At 46.9% G+C, this 26,975-nt stretch overlaps 1 protein-coding gene across 1 annotated transcript in view; it reads right to left on the minus strand.

Annotated features, from left to right (window-relative positions):
• Window positions 1–9,845: 9,845 nt before the first annotated feature.
• Window positions 9,846–26,975, minus strand: part of PODXL (podocalyxin like) — a 53,106-nt gene continuing 35,976 nt past the window's right edge. Inside the window, exons 2-8 of the mRNA XM_019452773.2 lie at window positions 21,112–21,780; window positions 18,131–18,519; window positions 17,769–17,840; window positions 15,678–15,825; window positions 15,378–15,439; window positions 14,960–15,127; window positions 9,846–13,924 (exon numbers count right to left, since the gene is read on the minus strand). Coding sequence (XP_019308318.2) covers window positions 13,727–13,924; window positions 14,960–15,127; window positions 15,378–15,439; window positions 15,678–15,825; window positions 17,769–17,840; window positions 18,131–18,519; window positions 21,112–21,780 — 1,706 coding nt within the window. The 3' untranslated portion in view covers window positions 9,846–13,726. The remainder of the gene's footprint in view (window positions 13,925–14,959; window positions 15,128–15,377; window positions 15,440–15,677; window positions 15,826–17,768; window positions 17,841–18,130; window positions 18,520–21,111; window positions 21,781–26,975) is intronic.

Raw genomic sequence — 26,975 nt, forward strand, 5'->3', positions numbered from 1 at the left:
CTAAAATGCATTTGTATTCTGTGGAATAACAGAGACCTCATGTGGCCAGTTTGATTAATTCAAATGTATCCATCACTTACTCAAGCAAAGGATTGCAGACTTGGGTGCCTGACTCACTACTCAAGCTGACAGATGGTCTTAACTCTTCACAAAATCCTCCTTTTAGACATGGTTTTCATTTACTCTAAAACAGACCTGTCCGTGTCTAAATAAGTAAAAACTGATAGAAAACATTAGAAAGTTAATTCACCGCTTTATCACAGAAAGGCTTGTTGGGTTTAGAGCACAATGATTTAAGACGATAAAACTGTGTTCTTGGGTGAAATATGTATGTTGAATGTAAATGGTTCCTAGTTTATCCTTCTAATGGATCTCTTCACGTTGGCCCACTATTTGGAGATACGTTAACAAAATTTCACGTAATAAAGTTTTAAAATCTAACTTACAAACAAAAACTAGATTGAGAATGATGTTGAAGGGATCAAAAAGCATTTAGGATCATATTCCTGATTTTAGTCTCTGAATTGTACTCCATTTCATGATCACAACATGAAGAAGTCCTAATTATTCTTGACAATAAAGGGAATTCATTGGGTAAAATTGTGGGTCATTTACTTATCTCCTGAGTGAATGTTATATTAACTCTTTAGATGGTTGAATGTTGAACAGCAGTTGAGAATTATGATTTGAAGTGATTTCTGTGGGAGGGGATCATTACAAATGTGTACTCTAAACGACGTCATCTAGCTGTAAGAAAAAAAATATAGCCTTCAGAACCTTCCTTTTCTTAAAAATCCATGATCGTCTGCAGTTCCATCCTTTTTCATAAAACTCTGGCCTGAATTTTTACTAAGGTTTAAATTCTTAAAATTGTCCTTCATCTGGGATTGCATGCTTCCTCAGTAAAAGTTTATAGTTATTGAAGAGTATCTTCTCTGCATATGACAATACTTGTAGATTAGATCTTTGCGCTCTTTCACTCAAAGGTTTTTGTATTATTAGTCAAATAACATTATTCTTTTGTGATTTTTGACTGTAGCCTATATCTCCCTGTGATTTGTACCAATGCTGAAATGACTTGGCTGTCTAAAATTTCTGGTCTAGAGGTATTTCAATTGAAGGTGAAGTTTCCAGGTTTGTTGAAACAGTTCGTTGGGAGCCAACCAGATCAGCTCAGTGATGTTGCCGTTGTTTGTTTTGGCAGGAGGACTCGTTACAGTTTGTTAATTTCTTCACCAGATGCTCTTTTTCCTCAAAAAAAAAAAAAAAAAAATGCTGTCTTAGAGATTTTATTTTACATAATTTTTTAACCTTGATCCCCTCCTACCTACCAAATAGTGTGAATTGTGTATCCATTATTTCCTTAGCTAAACTGACTTTATTCTCAGCTTTTTTAGCCCTAGGTTTTCTGTGGCATTACTTAAAAGTGTTGTACTGCTTAAGAAAAAAAAGTCAAAATCTGAGGCAAACATGCTCTTTTATCCTTGTTTATGACAACAGAATAGTGAAATTAAAAATTATGCGTTATGAAAGAATAATGTTCAGACATTGCTATAAAAATCCTCGAGTCCGTTTTCACTTGGAGGATGGTAACATGGCTATGGCAGCTTCAATGGAGGAGCCAGTGTTAGCTGCTTTTCCTGGCACTAGGAAGCATGTCATCCTAAAACGGTTGATCAGGTACAAGTTTCATAGCAGGGCTTGTGTAATTCACATCACCAGATTTCCATTTGCCTTTGTCTTTATATTTTTTAGCCTTCTTTCCTCTACTCCTACCACCTCTGAGTAGGCTTGATGTTTCTGCTGAAGTTGGGATTTGTATTAAGAATTGACTTTCAGTTTCTGATGTAATCGTGTATTAGGAATAGCTTTGATTGCTATGCAGTGATTGGTGTTTTCTCATTTTTTTAAATTATCACTTATAATTATGAAATAATTTACCTTTTTATCTGCTGTTCAAACAGTCCAATGAAGTATGAAACATTGGCGTGTGGTTCTGTTTTGCCTGTCTATATGGCATTTTTCACTCGGAGACATTTGAACCCCTGGAGAGGGGAGAATGAGGATATGTTAGAGAAAGAAAAATAGGAGCTTTTTGCTCCTGGATTCCAAGGTCCACAAAGCTAAATGAAAAAGAAAGCTCTTCATTTCTGACCCTAAATTCACTTTACCAATGAAGTGCTGGGAAGATGTCTGTCAAAAGGCATCAAAGCTCACTTACTCTGTACAGTTTTTGGAAAGCGGCATTTCCTGGTGAGATTCTCTTCTCCATTTCTCCCAAATAACTGTTAGAGATCTTGAAACAGAAAAGCCAGTGTAATGGGCTCTAGAGTTTAAACTAGGTGAGCAGCTTCTTAGGTTCAGCCAGTTCCTTGATAAGGATCCAGCGGAAAAACCAGCAATGAAACATTTTAACATCAGTTTTTGGTGGGCTCCCACAGGACCTGCTTTTTCATCACGTTTAGCTCTTGCTGCAGCACAGCTCTGTGCCATCTGGGATGCTCACATTCACAGCAGTTAGTTTGGATATTTGAGCTGTCTGCCACACAAATACCAGCCTGAAGAGATCATCATTCTTCAGTTTCCTTGAATGCTTAATGCCAAATTAATTGGCAGGAAGGAAAAACACTGTGTGATATACTGAACAGGCCTGCGTGCATGATTAAGGAGTTGCTCAAGTAGCCGGTTTTTTGAGCTTTATTTCTCTCCTTTGTTAACAAATCTCAAGGGGCGCCTGGGTGGCTCAGTCAGTTGAGCATCTGACTTCGGCTCAGGTCATGATCTCGCTGCCCATGAGTTTGAGCCCTGCATCAGGCTCTGTGCTGACAGCTCAGAGCCTGGAGCCTGCTTCAGATTCTGTGTCTCCCCCTCTCTCTGCCCCTCCCCTATTCATGCTCTGTCTCTCCCTCTCTCTCAAAAATAAAGATTTAAAAAAACTAAAAAAAAAATCTCAAGGAAAAGCCTTTGTTATAGTTTAGCCAGTGTCATTTTGTTGGTGCTTATTTTCTAGCCTTTTAAAATGGGAGGAAAATAGCCATTTCATGTTTAACTTACAACCTGTACAGAATTGAACTGACATCAGTTGCTTTCCATACTTTAAAATTAATTATGCACAGTCCCATGGGTTTCTGTTTATCCACTTTGCCAGGAAATACACGAGTTCTGGGCTTGGCATTGGAAGTATTTAATAATTTTGGTTTGTTCTTTAGGTCTCCTTCACATCTGGAAAGTGAGTAATTAGAGAAGGTATCTGGAATAAGTGTGATTCCATTGCAGCTGGCAGAGCTTTATAAATTCCTTTTGCAACAAAGAGGAGGATCTTACACCAACAGGGCTGTGCCTTCAGATTTCTGCTAGTGACCTTTTTAGCATGTTGCCTTGTAGTTGCCGTATTTACCTTCTTGAGATGAAGGGGGGGAAGTGGAGGACAGAGATGCATGGCTTTACCTTTTTTCAGTTGCCTACTTTAGAAGTCCTCAGATACTCCACCTCTGTAAAGGCTTAGCTTAATTTTACCTAGACACATGAGCTACACTTGCAAGAACACTGAATATAGACTGTAAGACATACGAAAAGTAGTTGTCTATGCAACCCCAAATCTGACGGTAGGGTACCAACGTCCAAAATTTAAATATGAGTAGTCTTCTGTGGGGAAGATGTGTGTTTCAAAAAGTTATATACTTGGTCTCCTTTTTGAGATTTTTTTTTTTTCCTTTCCCAGAAAAAATGGTTGTGGTGACTGACCAGTTGTAAACTATTTTCTCCCTCAATTGTAAACCACCCGGTTAGAGAAATAAAAGTGGGCTTCCTTTCTTAAGTATTATATACAGCCTGGCCAAGAGATGCTATGATTGTGTTATTCTTTAAGCCACCTTGGTTTTTTGACTTGTGCAAAATATCTTTTGAATGAATAAATTAGTATAGTATTCATTTTCCTTTGTGTATAGTCTTCAGCTCAATTGCAAAATTGCAAAATAATGTGGCATTTTCCTATGAGCAAATTTCCTTTATGGACATATATATATAGAGATTTTTTCTTTCTTTTTAAAAGAGATTCATTCCTTCTCTGTCACCACTTCAGACTCCATGTAAAGTTGAACCTGCAGCCTCAGAAGGAGTATAGGATAGCTAAGACAAGGACCTCCTTTTCTTGTCTTGGTAACAGACATTATCCCATCTTTCCAAAATGGCTTATTTATGTTATAAGCAGATTGAGAAAGAAGCTACAATTTTTTTAAGTCCACTCTTTTACTTCCTTTATAAATTAGTATTCATTGGGGACACCTGGGTGGCTCAGTCGATTGAGCGTCCGACTTTGGCTCGGGTCATAATCTCACGGCTCATGAGTTCGAGCCCCATGTCAGGCTCTGTGCCGACAGCTCAGAGCCTGGAGCCTGCTTCAGATTCTGTGTGTCCCTCTCTCTATCCCTCCCCTGCTCACACGCTTTCTCTCTCTCAAAAATAAACATTAAAAAGAAAATTAGTATTCAGTGGCCAAAAATTAAGATCCCTTCAGATTAGAGAAAGATCCTCAAAACTAAAGTTGGACTGGCAATTAGATTGGGAAGGAAGATACAGCTCCATCCGGATATGCACAATGGATTTTGTCTTCCCAGGTTGCTTATTAATGCTGTGGGCAGCCCCTTCTCTTTGTTAGAACATCTCCTAGACTGGAAACATGATGTTACAGCAACCAGCTCACCGGAAAGTTGGAGAGTATTAAATTTCTTTTATGGAACTTTTAAAAACATTTATTGATTTTTGTGATATAAAAAATATGTTTATCGTTGAAATTTAGGAAATTACTAAATGTAAAGAAGGAAAACCACTATTAACTGATGAGACTTAATTCATTTTGTTTTTCCTGACTTTCTTCTGTTACCCCACATGGGAAAGCCCAGAAAAAGTTAAAAAAAAAAAAAAAAAAAGGATACAGCCATTCTCATTATGTTTTACCATATGTGTGGAGGACTGAGGTGTGAGCCTATGTCCCTACCTTACTGAGATTCCCTCAAGCCGTGCCCTTTTCCAGGCGGACAGTCTGAAAATAATTCTCTTGATGTGTATCTTTTAAGCCTGAACTAAGGATGTCGAGTAGTACCCAGAAGCCTATAGGGAGCTGCCTTGTTCAGTTTATTGGAAACTTCATCTCTAAAATTCATTTTGATCTTTTAAGCCCCTTATGCACCATTATGGACGTTTGAAGCATATTCATACCCACAAAGAACTTTCTGTTTAGGTGGACTTTTTAATATGACCATAAGTAAACCCACACTCAAAAAGAATGAAGTACTTTCAAAGGCCAAAGGAAAAGCGGAGAAAAAAACAAAGCAAAAGCAAAACAGATGAAATGAACCTAAATGTGAATTAGGAGTCCTGGAAACCAGAGTTCCCTTACCACACTTGGGCAAATGTCTCCCCCTAAAATGTAGTTCTCTGCTCCCCAGCTAGGATTCAGAAGTTTTGTATTTCGTAGGAGACTTTTCTTCTTAGTGTGTAAAGCAGAAAGCTGCAGCCCTTTCAAGGTTCTACTCTTTCCTTTACTCTTCCTCTTTGGCAACGTGGCTTAGGGCTGTATCCTAAAGGACCTAAATCTGAAACAAATCATGAGGGGGCTGTGGAGCAACAGCGTGAGCTGGTTGGAGCTCTCTTCTCTCATCCTTGGCGTTCCAGGTTGTGATAGAACCTGTGTTCTGCAATCTTCCCCAGTCCCCTCATGACCCTCTTCGGTTTATCTTATTTTTGCCCAGTCTGTATGGACTCTTAGGGGTTTTTTCTCTTCTTTTTTTAGTACAAGTAGTTTTCTGATCCCAGGTTTGGTGAATGTGTTAACACTGCTTTGTGAATAAACGAGTGATCTGCTGAACGGTTGCAACTGTAGAATTCTGTTGTATGTAATGTACATATGGAGAAAGAATGTATTTTGTTCATTTTCTTAATAAAAAGTTATATATGGACACTACAAAATGGTTCTTGTGTTGAAACTACCTTTGAAGTCAACTTTTTAAAATGTTTACATACTTTTCACATGTTGTATTTTTCCCTCAAAAAGCTGAGTTTTGTTCAGGCTTCCAAAGATAAAGATGATACACACTATAGAAGGGCCTTTTGGTGTTTTCCTTTGAGACAGTGCTGAAGTAAAGAAGTTCTGATGGATCTCACAAAGTTTCCTGGAGAAGTTTCCATTTTGAAAGAATACTGGTAAGTTATTTCATAAGATGGTGTCTTTTATGTCCCATTGCTGACCAGCCCTGTTTGATCTGTTTTGTAAATTGGACTTGTGTTTCCCAGGTTTCCTTTAAGGGAGACATACCTGTATAGTTTAAGAACTAGAAGAAAATTGTAGAAAAGACAGGGAAGAGAGAGTTGGAGCTGTTGCAAAGTTTTGAAAAATTCTAGATCCCTGTCCCTGATAAAGGGGAAAGAACTTTAAGGACTGAACCTTTGAAAAAATAAACCCGGATAGGCCAAACAAAGATAATGAGCTCTGGGGCGCCTGGGTGGCTCAGTCGGTTGAGCATCCGACTGCAGCTCGGGTCATGATCTCACGGCCCGTGAGTTCAAGCCCCAGGTCGGACTCTGTGCTGACAGCGCAGAGCCTAGAGCCTGCTTCCAATTCTGTGTCTCCCTCTCTCTCTCTCTGCCCCTCCCCCACTCATGCTCTGTCTCTGTCAAAAATAAATAAACATTTTTTAAAAATTTAAAAAAATAGGGGCGCCTGGGTGGCTCGGTCGGTTAAGCGTCCGACTTCAGCTCAGGTCACGATCTCGCGGTCTGTGAGTTCAAGCCCCGCGTCGGGCTCTGGGCTGATGGCTCAGAGCCTGGAGCCTGCTTCCAATTCTGTGTCCCTCTCTCTCTGCCCTTCCCCCGTTCTTACTCTGTCTGTCTCTGTCTCAAAAATAAATAAACGTTAAAAAAAAAAAATTTTTTTTAAATAATGAGTTCTCCAGAAGGATTCAACAGGACCTCCTTTTGAGCCTTTTCATCTCCTGGTCTTATTTACATTCTCAGGTGTCTGATCCTGCATTCTGCAGTGCGTGTTACTTGTCAGCTTTGTTCAAAATGGGGATTATGTTTTCTCAATCCATAAACCAAATAATGTGTCTTGCTACGTAGCTTTCATTTCTAGAGTGTGCTTTGATTGATTTGAACATGACTCATAAGTAACATTTTGTTTTTAAAACAGAAAAACATGATGTGTGGTGTTAAGGTAAGACATTGACCTTTCCAGGGGCACCTGGGTGGTTCATTCAGTTAAGCGTCTGAGTCTTGGTTTGGGCTCAGGTCATGGTCTCAGGTTTTGTGAGTTGGTTTCAGCCCCACACTGGGTTCCATGCTGACAGTGCAGAGCCTGCTTGGGATTCTCTCTCTCTGCTCCTCCCCCGCTCACTCTGTCTCGCTCAAAATAAACTTAAAAAAAAAACTTAAAAATACTTTAAAAAATTGGCCTTTCCTTGGTTAATCCTCCAGAGAATTAACTCAAAAGGATCAAAATGTGGGACACTACCCCCTCTCCCTTGACAGATTTTGTCCTCTGGTGGGAAGACAGCAAATAAGCCAAGAGGACTTTATGGTGAACAGTTGAGATGGCGGCTGCTCACACAGCAAGTGTGGGGACCCACAGGAGCTGGATGTGCCCCCTCGAGAGCCTCTGCTCACCCAGGGACTATCCAGCGCCAGCAGGGAAATGGCCACGTGTGCTCACGCTCCCGAGTGTGAGTCAACTGTGGAAATTGAGAAAATATTTTCCTCATTAATGAGGGCAACATGAGGCACCACCAGTCCTCCAGATTCTGAAGGTATGAGTGGGAACACAAACCGCGGGCCCTCCTGAAGCCCACGTCAGTCCCGGCTCAGGCTTAAGTACCAGCTGGTTAGGTTTTCTCTTTAGCACCACATATGCAACGTCTTTTGCCTTTTAATGTCTCGGAAGAAAAATAAGAGTTCAAGTCTGGCTTTCTGTTGCATAGGGAATGCGCGACAGTAGCACACGATGCCTGAAACTCCTATCATTCTTACTCTGAAACTTCTGATGTTCGCAGACGACTTTCCTCCCCACGGCAAAGCAAAGGCAGTTACATCCTTTCCAGAAACGTTATTACAGGGAAGAGAAGGAAGCTATAGGTTGAGGCAGCCCGTGCACTGCTGTGCCAGTAGGTTTTGATAGTTGCCAAATCCCAAGCAGGGAGATGAGGGCACTCGGCAAGACGTATAGCACACCTCATACAGCTGCCCTCTGAGCTCGGGCCCCAGGATGGGTGGCCCAGGGCAGAGTCCGGAATCCTAGGTTTATGTCCAGATCCAGCAGGAACTTCTGTGTAGCACTGGGCAGTCTCAAGCCTTCTGCCTCCCTTTCTCCATCTTCTAAGTAAATGTTGGTGGCAGATCCTGTTAGCTAGAATCCCACTGATTTTTTTTAAATCTGTAAAATGCCAAGGTCTTTGAAAAATACTATCTCCGTATTTATCATGCGCTAATTATAGTACTAGTCCTATTTTTATTTTTTTCCCTTAGGGTACAGAAGAAATAAGTTTGTAGGATGGGGGATGGGGGACAGGGGACGTGGGAGTGACAGAGGCCTCGTGCATTAGGACTACTGAGTGACTGCTTCTTGGTTGGCAGGGCAGGGAACAGGGTGAATGACCTCTTCAGGAAGAGAATGGAGCCACAGAGCCTCAGGCCTCAGGTCTAATTTGTGGCCAACGATAAACTGTGAGTCATTCTGTTCTTAGAACAGTGTGCCTCAAGCATGGCCAAGGGGCCTGCCCGAGTTCCTGGTATTTGTATTCTTTTCTGTATTCTTGGCCCACTCTTGAAGTTAACCTCAAAATACCCCTGGCCCAACTCGGGCCCACAGTTAAGAGTGTTAACCCACAGTTAAGAGTGTTAACCGGCTTTCAGAACTCCCCTATAGAAGCAAAATCATATTGTTAACAATGCATTCTAGAAATGTACTTGTTGCTGGAACCCCTGCATTGATGTGAATGGGAAAAGAATGTAAGACTGAAGAGAAACAATACAGCTTCAAGGCCTCACACTAACCCCTTAAATAGCTGTGTCATCTCAGAATCCTTCATCTCTGTACCTAAATTCTACCTGTTGGTAGAGAAGCGCCCATTCCTAAACAAGAAATGTAAAAATGTTTTGTAAACTGTAAGCTGCCAGGCAAAGAGAAGAGATTGTTGTGTAGCAGTGTGAACGTGGACCCAGTCGTCTGACCATTTCTCTTCTGAAGTTGGGAGAGACAGTTTTCCCCTTCCAGTGAGGAATGTATAGGGAGAGGGTACCACCCCAGGAGAGGAAGAGAATCAGGATGGGTTTTGAGTGCTTCCTTTCCTGAACATTCTTCATCTTCACTAACATCTCTGTAGACAAGGAACAAGGGGGAGGCTTCTTGGGATAAGTAAACCCTTTTGTGAGCGGCAACAGGACCAGGAGGGAACCTCTTTATTTCTTTATATTTTTAATTGGTCTCCACACCAGTGTTTCACACCTGACCAGGGCTCAAGGATGTTTAGTGATGGGTGATTCATAATTGTATCTGAGGCGGAAGTGGAAGAAAGGAAGAAGGTAGACCACTGATAAAAGCGTGAGGGAAAATTCCGTTATGATCGCTCCAACAACCCAAGATAATCTGGGGAACCGTCATCACCTCCAGGATCCCCTTCCTTTCTTTGAGCTTCCCGCTTTCTCTTTTGCTCTCTGCACCCCCACAGTTCGGCCATACAGCAGACGAGCTGAGGGCGCTGCACGCCCCGGAACGCCTCATGTCCGCGGCGCTTCAGACCGGAGCCTCACGCACAGGGTAAGAACACAGCCAATCAGTCAAGTCCAACCAACAGGGCTTGAACCAGCTTATACAAAAGCACTTTAATTGACAGTATACAATTTTCCAAAATATAGTTTTGTAAGAAAACGGCAATAATTAAGTATAGTCTTTACAAACAAGTTTCTCAGTAAATTCCAGTGTACTTCAGACCCCTGTCCATGAAGACACATGCTCCCCCAGTCTCCTGGGCAAACTGTTTGACATTCACTAATTAAAAAAAAAAAAAAAAAAAAAAAAAAAGACACATCAAATAGTAATTCCCTCCCTTCCACTCAGTATTGGGTTCTCCCCAACCTGAGCCAATCAGCTAGCGAATGATGGAAAATATGCCATCGCTTTCCTCTTGCCCCCTCTGCCTTCCCCTACCTTTCTCCCTTTAAGCCTCAGCCCTACTAGAAGGTCCATGTCAAAGCTCATCCAAAACTGTTTCTTGACAGAAAAGCATACCATTCAAGTCTGAGACCTAAGTAACTCAGAGGAAGAGGAGACCAGTATGTTTCCCACTGCTGTCCTCACGCCCTCCCTAGGCTTCCTGCAGGGTAAGATTTGAGAAGGGCATTCTGTGTCATTTTGGTGCCTGTCCTTAATTTCCAGATCCCTTCTAAGGCCCACGGCACCGGTGTTTTAATCCTGTTTCTGTCACTAACCATGTGTTTTGGCCAAGTCACTTTATCTTTCTGCGCTTCAGTGTCTTTTTCTGGAAGAACAAAACAAAGATTGGACTAGGTGTCTAAAAGCCTCTCCCTAAGACTAGAGTATCACTTTCTAACCAGTGCATATTGACTCCAAGCCTGTGATAGACGAGGACTTGGCTGGGGAGGGGGTGAGGACCATATTTAAAAACAAAGATGCCTGATCTGTAAGACAAATACTTTGTCATCAGTTTGTCTTACATTTCGTTTTTTTCATTAAGGAAAAAAACAAAACAAAACTTGTCATTTCTAGTGAAATAGGCATTTACATTCTTGTTTTGGGGGGGGGGAAGCCACCTCACTTAACTAACAAATGTTTTTACAAAGTATACTCACTTAAAGCAGTGCAGGGTGGATTAACATGTGGCTGTTGTATTTACATTATCAAAAAGTATGTATCGGCTTGGACTAGTTTTTCCAAGTTTCTCCAATATATTGCCAAAAAGGTTAAAGCTCAAGAAGTGGTTTAAACTTTCTGCCAGCTTTCCTTCTCAAGAGGGGGCAAAAGAATCTGGTGTCTAGACCAGCTTCAACCCGTGTTCTGTCCTACGATGCAAAGCATGTTCTGTACCTCCTTCAGAAGCAGTCACTCCTTGTTCACAGGAGAGCGTGCTTCCTGCTGGGTTCTGTCCAGTCATCGGCCATGGTTTCTGGCCTTTTATGCAGCTTACGGAAACCAGTTTGCCACTGATGTAAAGTTTATCATCTTTCTGTGGCACAGCCTGTTGAAAGTCATGCTGAGTTCCTGGTGTTCCTCTTCTTTCTTCTCAGCCCCAGCATCTGACTTATCAGACAGCATTCAGAACTCAATGCAGACGTGGGATGAAGATGACCTTTGCACATGCGTGGCTGTATGGCCCTTGACCTAGAGGTCTAGTGACAAGAGCAAGCCCAGGCAAGGTACTGGATTCTGAAGTTGCCCTAAAAGGCCAGTGTAACCCAATCTGGATGCACCGAAAGGAGCATGTGAACCAGCCCGAAGCTTCCCAAGATTCCCCTTGGACAGAACTACAGTCATCTCTCTTGACCAAGTATATAATTTTTACTCTAGTCCTTGCCGGACATCATCTCTCCCTAAGAGCCTTTGGGGGTTATAGCCTTTGATCTATTTGTGGAGGCGTATTTGCTGTCTCTGTCTGAACGCCCGGCTGGTAAAATGTGACCCAGAATCAGCAAAACAGTAGTAATCCAGTCTGGCCTCTTCCACAGAAACCCAATGGGTGGAAAGAACTGAATGTGGGGCAGGAAGGAAGCAAACAGATCTTTTCCCAGTGTAACAAGATTTCTTCTGTTTTTCCCCAAACGAGCATTGTTATCCATCCTGCTGACCTGGAGGATCTGGGCAAATGCTTTTGGTTCCTTGTGAGCTTAGCATCTCTCTAGCTCTTGGAAACTCACTGGAGGCCCTACTTGAACCCCTGGCCTTTCTTTTCCCCTAAGATATCAAAGGCCAAAGGTTATGAAGAAGGAATCAAGGCAGCCAGGGAAGAACAGAGATCTTCCCTCGCTAAACTCCTTCAAAATAAGCTATCCTAAAGCAGGCCACCTATTTCGTCAAGACTATCAGAGCCTGGGCCTCCAGTTTCTGAGGTTCTGGCTTCTTGCTCTGATATTACCATTTTCACTCTCTGAAGCAGTTCTGCCCATCTTCCTAGGTGTCAGGAAAGTTACACCCAGGAACAAGAGACAGTGGGCAAAGTTCCACACGGGATTTCTTCTTCCCAGAAAACCAGATTAAACTACACTCTGCCCAGTCCCCAGGTGCCTTCTGCTTGGGAACTGACCGCTGAGCTTTCTCTAAACCCTCCATGGTGCTGTTTCCCTGAGATGCCACCAGAACCACAGAACCGGGTAGCCCTGCTAAGGATATAGAGAAGGGGACACGGCAAGGGCCAACTCCATGCCGGAACAGTGAGAGGTCACCGGGAACCCCACAGGCCCCCCGAAGCTGCCCCTGTGCACCTTAAGATGTATCACACTTTCTAGACCTTTCTTGCCCTATGACACAGGAGAACCAGAAATCGGTGAGATCGCTTAACTGAAAAGTCCCCCAATGGCTGGGGCTTTGGCTTTGGGCAGTGGAGGGCTGGACTAAAACACAAATACGACAAAATTCTCAGCAACTTGAAAAGTCCCTGAGTTTCCTATGGAACAGAGAGTAAAGCCCATCCTTCCTGTCAATCGATTGTCTCCTAAGACACCTCTCCGTGGACTGGGCCCCGGGAAAGTCTGCCCCACAGCTGTCACTCTTGCTGGACCTAGCTTGGGTCTTCACCCCACTGGCTGAGCAGTGAACAACAAAATAGATGCACTTGGCCTTCATCGCTGCTGCAGATTTTACTTCCCAGTGGGAGTAGGAAGCCAAGCAGTTTCCTGGGGAGCCCCTTCAAGGAGGCCCTGGGTGCTGGGCCAGGACCCATCCTCACCTGCCGGTGGATCCCTGACCTCACTCACACTGGAGTCTGGTGTGGGTCGAGTCCCACTCAGTCCCACTAGGCAAATGCAAGGAAGCCAGAATCCAGGACCAGGGGCTCAAAGCCATCAATGAATGACCTGTGTGAGTCCCAGGGGTCCTTGGGACAGAGTGGGGATACAGAGTGAAGGAAGGGGGAGGCAAAAAGGGGATGGAACACTGGCAGGCGAGGCTGGGGACAGGAGATGGACAGCTTGGACCCGTACTTTCAAGGAATCCGATTCCCCTGAGACAGGATCTGGCCCCGCTGCCCCTTCCATCCAGCCGGGGGCAGATCGGAGGGGAGGGCACGGGGGGTGGTGACAGCAGTGGGGTGGGGTGGCAGTGCACACCGGCCCGGAAAAGGGAATTTTTGTGGTCATCCTGACTCTGCCACCAGGGGCTGTGTGAGCTGGACCTTATACCCCTGTCAGGCCTTGGTCTCCACGTATGTGGGATGAAGGGATCCTACTAGATGGTCACGTGAGTGAGCTCCCTCTCGCCTTCCAGCAGTACTGAGCTCAGGCACTAGTGGGTTATCTTACAAGACAGATCTAGACAGAATGTGACTTGTTCAGTCTGAAAAGGGGAAATTAAGGCCCCGTGGGGATTGGGAGGAGGGAGCCACCAAGTCTCCTTCCCCTGCCAGTCTCTCCCTCAGCTGGGAAGGATGTTCCTCCCCTGTCCCAATGGCACTTGAGGTGGCTCAGTCTGGAGCGCTGTGGCACTGTCGGAGGCCACCCGCAGACCTGATTAGAGGTGTGTGTCTTCCTCCTCGTCCAGGTCATCCTTGGTCAGGTTGTCTAGGGGGACGATCCAGCTGTCCCCCAGCTCCCCATTAAGGTTGACCACCTTTTTCTCCTGCATCTCTGAGGAGGTCTCCATCACTTCCAGTGTGGGATTGTCATGGTAACCGTTCTCCACTGTCTGCAGCTCCTCCGTTAGTCGTTGCTAGGGCAGAGAAGATGACCCAAGAAGAAAGGGTAATGTTTAGGGGCTATAGCCTTAATATTACACATTTAACCCCACAATCCAGGAACCCCAGTTTGGCTAATGTGCGCAGTAAGTGCTCCTGGAGATCATCGTGGCTACTGGCCTTGCCCAGCATCCTAGAATTCCCAGCTCACTTGACCTTTCCCCTACTGGCAAATCCAGGAAGTCAAGCGGACACGGACTCTGTTTTGCAGAGTCCTCTGATCGCTCTCCTCCATTCCTTCCCCCCAAACCTTACTCTCCAGGCACCTGCCTCACCCCACCCATTGTACTGAATCGGGAAGGGCTGGAAATGACTTTCATCAGGCCGGGTGACCCAGGACCTCTCCAAGCCCCGGCAAGATGGGTGCGGCGCCACCTACAGCCGTCTCGGCCACAGATAGGAGCCACCTGGAGCCCGTGCTCTTCTCTCGTCTTTACCCGAGGTACAACCTAGGTCACACGGTCGAGTCACCTGGGAAGCTTTGAACAAACATTCAGATCCAGATTGTCTCAACTGGCGTGTGAGGAGGCCGGCATGCGAATTTCTCTAACTGGCCCCATAGTGTGCAGCCAGGGTTGAGGACTACGTGTCTGGGTGGGGCCGTCACGAGGGGAATCTGACGAAGGCGGGTAAAAGAGCCTCCTGTCAGACGTCAGACACGTGGGCCTAGGTCCACTTCTTTCAGGGAACCCTCAGCAGCTCCGCAAGGTGACCGTTCTCCCCACGCGCAGATGAGAACCGGACCTTAGAGGTTCCAGGAAGTACCCATGGCCACGTGGGTAACAGGCAGAGCCGGGGCTTTACCCCAAGTCTGGACTCCGCAGCCGCGATCCTCCCTTCCCCCGCATGATTCTTTCATTTCCCTGTAACTTTGCGGTTCCTGTAAGGGAGGGTCTCTGCCTGTCCGAAAGGGTCCACGGCCCCCTCACTCTCCTCTAATATGGGGGTGACGGGGTGAAGTCATCTGGTGAACTGGCCTGCTTCCCTGGCGAGGGGAGTGAAGTCCTCACCTGGTCTTTCCTCTGGGAGAGGCGCTGGTGGCAGCAGCCATAGAGGGCAGCGACGAGGAGCAGGAAGGAGGCCATACAGACGATGGTGATGATGAGGGGCATGCTGAACCGGTCCTCCGTCTCTTCGGGTGGCCCTTGGTCCCCAAGCTTCATGTTACTGACTCCCACCTGCCAGGAAGGAGGAGGTTATGTGGCAGAAAACAGAACGTGGGTCACTCCCGGTCAGTTACGATCTCTCCTGCTTGGCGTTTGCTGGGGGACCTATTCCGTCACCCAGCTGTCCCCTCTCTAATCCTCCCGTCTTCCAGCTGCTTGCAAGCGGGAGGTCCCTCTACAGCGAGAAGCGCTGCGGAGCAGAGTAACTGTAGACTTCCGAGGGACAGGCTTCCGCCCCAGCACACGGGAGGAGCCCGCTTACCTCTTGCAGCTCGTCCCATTTGTCTTTCAGCAACTCATACACGTCCCTGGGCAGGAGGTTTGCTGTGGGGAGGAGAGACGTTTCTAGTGGTCCAGCTCAGAGTGATGTGCGAGGGATGGACACAGGGCCCCAAGAGGACATGCTGTACCTCAGTCTCCTGGGTGCTGTCTCTCTTGGCGCGACCCTTCTTAGGGTACTGAGGAAGGACCAGCCCTGACCCATCCTCATGGCTCCTAAGCTGTCACCCCCTGCCCCATTCCCACCCCCCTTAGGCCTCAGCACCCCCTCCCCTCAACTCACTCTGGATAGCGATTTCTTTGATTGCCACTGCCTGGGTCTCGGGAATAGGTGCCAGCCGTATATGGCACCGATCTTGAGGTGGGTTGAAGGTGGCTTTTGCTGCTCTGCACAGTAGTGTGACCAGTTTGTCATCCGAAAAGTTCGTCTCCTATTGCAGGGAGACCACAAGTGATTCCTCAAAGATCAGAACAACACCCTAGGTTTTGGGGGCTGCCCGTCGGACCCAAGGTCTGGAGAATGCATTTGCCTGGTGTGAACCTATTTCTCTATTCCCTCAACTGGGACCACTTGCAGGCCCGGAAGGAGTCAGAGGTTAGGTGCCGAGCTGGGCCAGTCCCTGCCTTCCCTGACTCGTGCGAATCTCCTCCCCGGGTCCCCTCACCCTGTTTATCTTGTCTATGGCTGACCAATACCTTTCACCTAACTACCCCCTTTCTCTCTCAGAGTTCTTCAGGGGTCATGATCTGATGCCCTTATCATTGCTCTAGAAGGAACTGTGGAGGTCCTTCCCAGCAACCACTGCCACCCCTCCCTACCCCCAGCCCCCAGCCAGTGGGGAAGACTCCAGCCCTCTGTCAACCTTCCAGGCGTTGATGCCCAGTTCAAAGACCTCAGGAGGTGAAGCCCCAGCTCTCAGCCCAAGGATATCTATCCCAAAGTTGAAAGATGCACGCCCTTCCCTAAACTAAGATTCTGTCCATGAAGCCATAAACAGGCTGACAGGGAAAAAGGCAAGGCTGTCACTGAACAGGGCACTGTGGGAGATCTTGAAGAGGCACATGGAGACATCTTGGAAGGAAGTCCTGTGTCTCTAAACAGACAGAGCATGGCTGACATGGCTTTAGGGCTGAGGGTGAGGAAGCAAAGTGTGGACAGTTTTTACCAGGTCCTGCCATGTCATCTAGAGGCACACCAAGCTGGCATTTCTCTGACCTGATTTCGGAATAAGGTATGGAGACGGATAAAGAAAAGGACTCTTGGTATGGCTCACCTCAGGACCCCCACAAACCATCCTTAGGTTTCTACCTGGGATTTCCTAGGCTTCCCGATCCCTCAGCCTCACACCAGGTAGGGATCCAGGGCTTCCAACCCTCCTTTTACAGCACACGGGGGAAAAAATGCTTCTCCCAGCCAATCGTACAACCTGGCAAGTTTTAGCAAAAAAGAGGGCCTGAGAATGGCTGGGTATGCATCGGTGGGATTCCTGCCTTGTCCAATAACCCAAGGCCAGGGCAGCACCGCTCCCTTTCAAACTCCAGTCTAAATGCATGCTCTGTAAAATTCACTTGGAAAATCCCAGCAAAACGAACACCCAAAATAAAATGACTGAAAAAATACAGGTGGTATTAAAATGTTGTAAACCCACCTTCTCATCTTCTAGACAGCGTGTCTTAATTCTAGGGGGTGTTTGCAAAAACAGTCACTGACCAGGAGAGGGCAGCAGTGAGCCACCCATCAGCTGCACTCCCAGGTGCCAGCAGAAGGGAGCAGCCATCTGGGCTGGTAGGACACGCCCTTTCATGAAAATGGAGTCATGCGCAAGCTGACACCCCCACCCCAGCACACACACACCACCCTGAGTGCTGGCAATGGCTCCCTGATGCTTCGGAACTGACTGCTCAGACCAGAGGGAGATTATCTCCTTGCTGTTCGACCACTGAGGCCATCAGATTAATACATGGGCCAGCAAATATAAAACCACAGACTATGAGAGCAGGAAAAGTTAGGCAGGCAGACTGAGCCTCTGAAGACCAAAGAGATCAACTTAATTAAATCACAGCCTGAACGAAAGGCAAACAGGAACTAGGACTGAGGTCTCCAGACTCTGAGAACATGTGAACAATTACACAGTGCAAGTCCAGGAGACCTGGGTACTTCTTCTGGCCTGACAGCAGCCCCATGGGACTTGACTTAGAGGAATCTGAACTTCACTTTGTCCCTCTGTAAGCTGGAAGGGGCCACTTCCCACTAGGAAAAAAACAAGGGCAGGAAAAGGAACACACCATTCCCTTCTACCTTCTCTGACCCTGCCGCTAAACCACAGTTTGGGGGTGTAGTTCAGGGTGCAGCCTGGATTAGCAGGGTACTCACACAGGGGCTGGTTTTCGTGAAGTTCAGGATGAGCATCCTCTCAGTTTGATTTTCGGGATGTCCGCATTGTATCTAGAAGAAGCCATTGAGATTCAGATTCTGGCTCAGCCTGGCAGGGTCTCATCACTAATTCCTCCCTCCCTCTCTCCCTCCCCCTGAGTGGGTGACACAAAGGAAGGAGTTTCTGGCAAGCTGGGCTGGCCAGTTACAGAGCCAGGTGTGTGCCTGGCTGTCCGGCAAAGCGAGGCAGAGGGGGTGGATGGCTGCCTACTTCTAACAGTCCTCGCCAGGGGCCCTGGGCTATAAGGAAGACTAGAAATACCTCTTAGAGCCCCCTCCCATCTGAGTCTGGTCTCTCTTACCTGTCCCACCGCTGCTGGCAGCACCCCATCATCCCTATGAGTCAAGGCAGGAGACGATGTGCTGGAGACTTGGCGGGTAGTTGGAGCCAAGTGAGTGCGAAAGCTTCCAGGTCTCATAACAGTAGATGTGGCCACAGGTCCCGAGGAAGAGGAAGAGGTCCCAGGGACGGAGGAAGAGGTCCCAGTGGTGGAGGAAGAGGTCCCAGTGGTGGAGGAAGAGGTCCCAGTGGTGGAGGAAGAGATCCCAGTGGCGGAGGAAGAGGTCCCAGTGGCGGAGGAAGAGGTCCCAGTGGCGGAGGAAGAGGTCCCAGTGGCGGAGGAAGAGGTCCCAGTGACAGCTGGCACCTTGCTGGAGTGCTCATGATTTCCTTGTGAGGCAACAGATGATGCTGTAATTGGAAAGCAAATGCCATGAGAAAAGATGAGTGGGAGGCGCCTGGCTGGCTCAGTCCGAAGAGTGTGCAACTCTTGATTGCGGGGTCGTGAGTTCGAGTCCCACGTTGAGTGTAGAGATTACTAAAATTAATAAAACTTTTTTTAAAAGTAAAAAATATAAATAAGTGGAACCTTTAAGAGGACAGTCTTTCTTGTTCTTAGCTCCCTAAGGTTCTTTGATCTTATCTCCCACCTAGACTACAAGCTGGAGTAATGAGCAAGGCTATGAGGAAGAAGTAAACACCTGAAGTCCATTCTCATAACATAGTCCAGGATGGGTGAGACTGAATGAGCCAGGGTGAGGCCTCATGAAAGCAGTCACAATGGCAATGGTCTCAGCAGCAACAGCTAATACTAAATGAGGACTCACTCCATCTGAGGGACCGTACTGAGTGCTTCCGAATTACTCTCTTAGTTAATCCTCACCATGCCCTACGAAGAAGGTACCATAATTAACCTATTTTATAAATAAAGAAACTGAGTGGCTCCTGGGTGGCTCAGGTGGTGAAGTGCCCGACTTCGGCTCAGGTCATGCATGATCTCACGGCTGGTGGGTTTGAGCCCCGTGTCGGGCTCTGTGCTGGCAGCTCAGAGCCTGGAGCCTGCTTCGGATTCCGTCTCCCTCTTTCTCTCTCTGCCCCGCCCCTGCTCACACTGTCTCTTTCTCTCAAAAATAAATAAACATTAAAAAAAATTCAGGGGTGCCTGGATGGCTCAGTTGGGCGCCCAACACTTGATTTCGGGTCAGGTCATGATCTCGCGGTTTTGTGGGTTTGAGCCCCACATGGGGCTCTGTGCCGACACTGTGGAGCCTGCTTGGGATTCCTTGGGATTCTTCTCTCCTGTCTCTACCCCTCCCTGCCCTCTAAGTAAAAGTGAAAAAAAATGTTTTAATTTAAGAAAGACAGGAAGAAAGGAAAAAAAAAGAAAGGAAAAGGAAAGAAAGAGAGAAGAGAAAGAAAGAAAGAAAGAAAGAAAGAAAGAAAGAAAGAAAGAAAGAAAGAAAGAAAGAGAGAGAAAGAGAAAGAAAGAAAGAGAGAAAGAAAAAGAAAACTGAGGCTCAGAGGGGCTTGATGATTTGCCCAAGGTCACAGTGTTAAGAAGTGGCACAATATGGGGCATGTGGGTGGTTCAGTTGGTTAAGTGACTGACTCAAGGTTTCCGCTCAGGTCATGATTGCAGTTTATGTGTTCGAGCCTATGCCAGGCTCCACGCTGCCAGTGCAAAGTCTACTTGGAATTCTCTGTCTCTCTCTCTCTCCCGAAATAAAGAAGTAAACTTAAAAAAAAGAAGACGACACGACACAACAGGGAGACGCAACGGGGATGTAAATCCCGGCATCCCTAACTCAGAGCCCTTGCTCTTACAGCAGGACAGCACCACCACAGTGGCAACAGCAGCGTGCATCCCGATTACCGAGGAAGTCCTGGACAATGCAGACCCTCAGGTTCACACTCAGAAGTTCTGGTTCAATAGATCTGCTATGGGTCATGACCTTGAGGCTCATGATCCATCAGTGAGTTTTAAAATTTACTTACTGGGTTAAGATCAGCACTTTTTTTTTTTTTTTTTTTTTTAAATTTTTAATGTTTATTTATTTTTGAGACAGGGAGAGACAGAGCATGAACGGGGGAGGGTCAGAGAGAGAGGGAGACACAGAATCTGAAACAGGCTCCAGGCTCTGAGCTGTCAACCCAGAGCCCGACGCGGGGCTCGAACTCACGGACCGCGAGATCATGACCTGAGCCGAAGTCGGACGCTTAACCGACTGAGCCACCCAGGCGCCCCAAGATCAGCACTTTTAAAAAGGAATAAAGGAATGGGATGGAGTAGAAAATTATTAGGACGTATCCCATACAGCAAGGATAAGCCCTGATACGTGAAACTTTTGTTATCAGTTACATGTGTTGTTATATGTGTGTTATATTTTCGTGTCCCAGATCGTGGTGTAAAATTAAAATGTATTTCCTACTGTAAATGCTATCAGACGCATGTGAGGAACACTGTTCTGGAGTCCTGCTTTTTCTTTTTTCTTTCATGTTTGTTTTATTTTTGAGAGAGAGAGAGACAGAGTGTGAGCGGGGGAGGGGCAGAGAGCGAGCGAGACACAATCCAAAGCAGGCTCCGGGCTCCGAGCTGTCAGCACAGAGCCCAGTGCGGGGCTCAAACCCACGAATCGTGAGATCGTGACCTGAGCCGAAGTCAGACGTTTAACAGACTGAGTCTCCCAGGCACCGCTGCTCTGAACTACTTTCAACGCTCCCTCCACCCTGCAACCAACCGCCCAAGTCTTACCCACGAATAGACTGTTGGCTTGTTTATGCGCTCAACCGAGCAGGCCAAAACCCCGAGCTCTCATCAGAACAACACAGCATTGTTGGCCTCTGCTTGTCATTGAAGGGGACCCCAGGCCTGAATGAAGGTGGTGTAGTCACAGTGTGTAACCCTCAGCATGAATTCTATCTTCCAGCTGAGCAACTGTATGGAATATAAGCATTCAGAAGTTTCTTCCTGGGGGGGGGGGGGGGGGGGGGCACATCACTTACTTGGCGTGGTAGGCGCCCCTTGTAATGTGGAGTCGGGACTGGTCTTGGTGCCTAAAGTACTTGAAGCCGCAGAGACTTTGTCTGGTGCCTTGGAAGAGTCCCCCGGGGGCTTCAAAGTAGCAGTCGCAGCTGGTTGGTGAGGGCTTGCTGGGGTGGCCGTGGAAGGAGCAGGTGTGGCACGGGTGGGGCTAACCAGTGGCGGCAGAGGCCCCGTGCCCTGTGTGGTCGTGTGGTCAGTGGGAACACTGGTGCTACTCTGGGCTCCAGATCCGGCTGGCTGGCCCTGTGTGGTGTCGGGCTTCACGGACTTACTGGCTGGTGGATCAGGAGCTGTCGGGGGGCCGGTTAACACCCCCTCTTTGTTACTGGGAGTGGCAGCTGTGTCTTTCTGCGTCGGGGCTAGAGACCGGGCAGCGGGTGAGTTGTTGGGTGCCGTAGATGGGATTTTGGTGACCACGGCTGACGTGGTGGGTGACGGCTTCATTTCCTCAGGAGATGGTGGAACCGTGGTCGTCGTGGTCGTGGCCGTCGTGGCCGTCGTGGTCGTCGTGGCCATCATCGTCTTTGTGTTTTCAACTAGACTTTCACCACCCTGTGTTAATGCTGCGTCGGGGTTGCCTGAGTTTATACTTTTTACTGTGGTCTTTGAGCCAGTAGTGGTCAGGACATCTGTTTACAAAGACAACACAGAAAGAAGTTAGGGCATCAGCTGCAAGTGTTCCTCTCCACACTCCTCCAAGTCTTCCCGGGGATCCAGAGGCCTTGCTGCCATCCCAGCCATGTGCCTTGGCTGAAGGCCTGGGTCCTCCACGTACCCAGATTTGCTGAAGTTTAAGAAACCTCTAAGGACAACAAGAGTGAAGCAGAGGAAGTCCAGGGAAATTCTGCAGAAGAGAAAGACCGGGCCACCTAATCACCCTGCACGGGGAGGCCTGCGTGAGCCGCGCACGTGCCCTTCCTGTTTTCACTGTGCCACCACAGAGCCAAGGTCCCCTCCTCCTCCCTCTCCCCAGCTCGCAGGCACATGAGCCTCCGCGAGACTCCGCAGACTCATGCCTCCTGAACTGCCTTGTTGTGGGCATGGCAAGAGAGATGTGCCTCCGTTCTCATGGAAGTATAATCTAGGAGAAACTGACAATAGTGACATTACACAAATGGCCGTCTAAGTACAGCTGTGAGACGTGCAAGGAAGAGAACGACGGACCGTCTGACTCTGTTCTGCAAGGCAGCTTACCCTTACCAGGAGGTCAGGGAGGGAAGGCCTGGTGAATTTTACTCTTCTGTTTAACATATTATTCATTAAGGGAACTGTGGCGTGCGGGCCCCAGGACACACTGGTGAAGAAAACACACATAATCCATACCCTCAGGGAGCTTACATTCTGATGGACAAGCCAGAAATTAACGATAAACAAGTGGACAGAACAAACACCAAATTCTGGGGGCTCCTGGGTGGCTCAGTTGGTTAAGCATCCCACCCTTGGTTTCGGCTCAGGTCACGGTCTCGTGGTTTGTGAGTTGGAGCCCTGCACTGGGCTCTGTGCTGACAGCACAGAGCCTGCCTGGGATTCTATTTCCCCCTCTCTCTGCCCCTCCCCTGGTCTCTCACTCTCTCAAAATAAATTAAAAAAAAAAAAAAGCCATCAAATTCTGGAGAATCTATGGAAGAAGTGAGCAAGAAAATGGTGCAGAGAACAGAGATAGAGGCTGTTTAGGTAGAGAGGTGAGAAGGGGGGGGTGGAGCATGCGACTCTTGATCTGGGGCTTGTGGATTCAAGCCCCACATGAGGTATAAAGATTCCTTAAAAAAAAAAAAAAAAAAAAAAAGTGACGAAAGCCATCTCAGATGCCCATTTTGCTAAGACTTGAAGGATGACAAGGAGAAAACTGTGTGGAAAACAGAAGGCAGAAGAACAGAACCTTCAAAGGCCCCAAAGCAGGGACGAAAGGTAAGAGGAGATGTGAGCGGGGGTTAGTGACTCAGGGGGTCAGGGAGCAAGGTCCAGAAAATCAGGGCCTTCCAGGGACGCCTGGGAGGCTCAGTCGGTTGGGCGTCCGACTTCCATTCAGGTCATGATCTCGTGGTTCGTTGAGATAGAGCCCCATGTGGGCTCTGTGCTGACAGCTCAGAGCCTGGAGCCTGCTTCAGAGTCTGTGTCTCCCCCTCTCTCTCTACCCCTCCCCTGCTCACGCTCTGTCTCTCTCTTCTCTCTCTCAATAATAAATAAATGTTAAAAAAAAAAATGTAAAGAAAATCAGGGCCGTACAGGTAAAGGGCCAGTAACTTACTGTCCAAAGCATTAATTTTTGAGAATAAAAGAAGGCTCTCTTGGAGCGTGTGGGTGGCTTGGTCAGCTGAGCATCCGATCATATCAGCTCAAGTCATGATCTCACGGTGCTGAGTGTGGAGCCTGCTTGAGATTCTCCCTCCCTCTCTCCTCTGCCCCTTCCCTGCTCAAGCATGTGCTCTTTCTCTCGCTCTCTCTCAAAATAAATAAACACTTTAAAAAAAAAACAAAAGGGAAGACTTGATCACCCTTAGAAACCAAAATAAAGATTTTGGATTTTATTCTAAGTGCAAAGTGAAGCCACGGAAGGTTGTAAGCAAAGAAGGTTTATAGGGTGGCTGGAAAAGGAAACACACTTGCTACTTCGAGGGCTGTGGACTGGAAGGGAGAATGAGCGGAAGCGGGGAGAAAAAGGCCAGGACAGTAATCCAGACAGAATGGATAACAGTCTGCTGTACAAAGTTACTCACAGTGGCGATGAAAAGAGGATGGTTCAACACTGTATTATGGAGGCACCTGGCTGGCTCAGTCGGTAGAGCATGTGACTCTTGATCTCAGGGCCAGGAGTTCAAGTGCTACGTTGGGGTTAGAGTTTACATTAAGAAAAAAGACTAGGGACTCCTGGGTGGCTCAGTCAGTTAAGCGTCCGACTTCGGCTCAGGTCATGATCTCACAGTTCATGAGTTTGAGCCTTGCACTGGGCTCTGTGCTGACAGCTCAGAGCCTGGAGCCTGCTTCCGATTCTGTGTCCCCCTCTCTCTCTCTGCCCCTCCCCCACTCACATTCTGTCTCTCCCTCCCTCTCAAAAATAAACATTAAAAACAATTTTATAATAAAAATCAGTAAGTAAACATTGAGGAAAAAAAATTTTTAAGTGAGAAAAAAGTAGTCGTAAACGTGGTCTCCAGCAATCCCAGTTCCCCCCCAAGCTACACAGGAACCCACCGTATCTTACACGTGCGTGTGCACACGCACACAGACACAACTGTGCTGCTGAAAAGCAGAAATGTGCATCAGAAGTGGTTGCAGGCAAGAGGACTTCAAGGATTGGGGATTGGGTCTACTTGGGGCCTAAGGGAGAACCTGCAAGTATGAGGGGGCGTGGCTCTAGTATCCTGTGGCACCCTGCGGAGAAGCAGCTACATTATCCCGTCATCTAGAATGAAGTGCCCATGAAGGGCACACATAAAAGGGCGTGTTGAAGATCAAAGTGCCATTATGGTTTGCCAGTGCTGCTTCCTTCACCGTCATAAAATAACGGTGCTCCTTATCGTTGATCATGTCATGGTACTTTTTTGGCAAAAGAGCTGAGATTGCTGAAGGGAATAGAAGCATATTTGAGGGACCAAGGGACGTGGGATAGGGTGGTGACTTCTCACTGTGGTGAGTAGCTTAAGATGGGGTTTCTTCAGCCTAGAACTACTGACATTTTGGGCAGGATATTTATTGGTTATAGGAGGGTATCCTATGCATTACAGGATATTTAACAACATCCCTGGTATCTATCCACCAGATGCAAGTAACATATACACACATCCCTCCCCAGCTGTGACAGCTAAAAATATCTTTAGATGTTGCCACATGTACCCTGGGAGAGACAAAAATCACTACCAGTGAAAACTGGCTTAAAGAAGGAGAATTAACAGGGGTGCCTGGCTGGCTCAGTCGGTAGATCCCACGACCCTTGATCTTGGGGGTTCTGAGTTCAAGCCTTACAGCAGGCATAGAGCTTGCTTACTTAAAAAAAAAAAAAAAAAAAAAAAAGAGAAGCTCTAATTTCTAAATCCTCCTATGAAAGCACAGACTGAAATTTCTGAGGCTACAGTAAAGGAATCTCTTATTGTTTGCAGCTGAAGAACAGAGAAAACCAAAAGACAAATGTGAAAGTTTGATCCCACGAGTTGCCAAATTACAATGTTAGTTTCTTTTTTTTTTAATGTTTTATTTATTTGAGAGAGAGAGAGACACAGACACACACACACGTGCACACACACAGACACACACATGCACACACACAGACACACACACACACAAAGTATGAGCAGGGGAGGGGCAGAGAGCGAGGGAGACACAGAATCTGAGGCAGGCTCCAGGCTCTGAGCTGTCAGCACAGAGACCTAAGCGGAGCTCGAACTCATGAACAGCGACATCATGACCTGAGCTGAAACCGGACATTTAACCGATTAAGGCACCCGGTACCCCAATGTTAGTTTAATTCTTCACCAAGTCTCTTAGGTGAAAATAGGACCTTGACAACTGAAATGGCGACATATGAGAGGATGCAGATGAGTCACAGTTTCCATTAAGTCTCAGTCTGCAGGGCACCTGGGTGGCTCAGTTAAGCGTCCGACGTCAGCTCAGGTCATGATCTCACAGTCTGTGGGTTCGAGCCCCTCATCTGGCTCTCTGACAGCTCAGAGCCTGGAGCCTGCTTCAGACTCTATGTCTCCCTCTCTCTCTGCCCCTAACCCGCTTGAGCACTGTCTCTCAAAAATAAATAAAATGTTAAAAAAATTTTTTTTTCTAAGTCTCAATCCGGAATGGTGCTCGCCTGCCTATACTCAACTGCTATTCTGTTTGATGATGCAGTTGCCACCTTGCCTGAAAACTCGTAAAGAGGCTCACGTGAGCTCAGGGACACAGAAAGCCACATTTCCTCATCGTCTCTAGGACTCTTCACTTTTTCCAAACCTGTAACAACAGTCAGACCCAGTATGCTCCAGAAAGACAAATACAGAGTCTGGCCCAGGAGAAGGCTTACACCCTAAGAAATACCTGTAATAACCCGAGCAAGGATGTCTGGTTATATGACAGGAGGGTGCCAGATCAAGGAGGGATGATCATATCAGGCTGAATCGGTCACTACGGGTATGCGTATCAGAGATTTTGGGTTCAATATGCTGACCTAAAGCAGCTGGGTTCTCATCGTTTTCTTAGTTGGTGAACTGAAACCTGCACTCAACGTTAGTCCACACTAAATAAAGTTAAGTTGCCAGAAATGCCCTGGAATAACGAATAGGAAGAACTCCAAAACCTCAGAGAGACACAAGGGGTAGAATGGTTTATCATGGATAATCTGCTCCCTCACGCTTTTGTTTTCCTGAGAATTCTGAGTTCAAATGACACTTGTTTCACCAAGGCTTTGAGAAATACTGTGTTCCATGAGTTCTAAGATGCACATCTTTTCATGCCTGTGAAATGCAGATGCATTATAAGTTATTACAGGTCAAACTTTGACAGTGTTTTTTTTTTCTAAGTAGTTCGTAAAGTAATAGTGTGTCTTATCATTGATGGTGCCTTAGATTTGATTAAATTGGGGATACTGTTGAGGAGACTAATAGCATATTCTAAGAGACTGGTGTGGCTGTTTTTCATTGGCCGGGAATGCTCACAGGAGATAATACTGATTTCAGTGGGCATGGAAGCCAGGTTCTTCGGGTAGTAGGGGGAAGAGTAGGATTTCATTTCTCGGAACAAAGGTGGGTACAATACCGTAATGGACGGCCGGATCAGCATGCTAATCGGAATCATCTAACTAAAGGGACTTGGGACCGGGGCTAACTATCATGTGGTCTTT

Source organism: Panthera pardus, unplaced genomic scaffold (assembly GCF_024362965.1).
Source record: "Panthera pardus isolate Hobbes unplaced genomic scaffold, ASM2436296v1 HiC_scaffold_8, whole genome shotgun sequence".
NCBI lineage: Eukaryota > Metazoa > Chordata > Mammalia > Carnivora > Felidae > Panthera > Panthera pardus.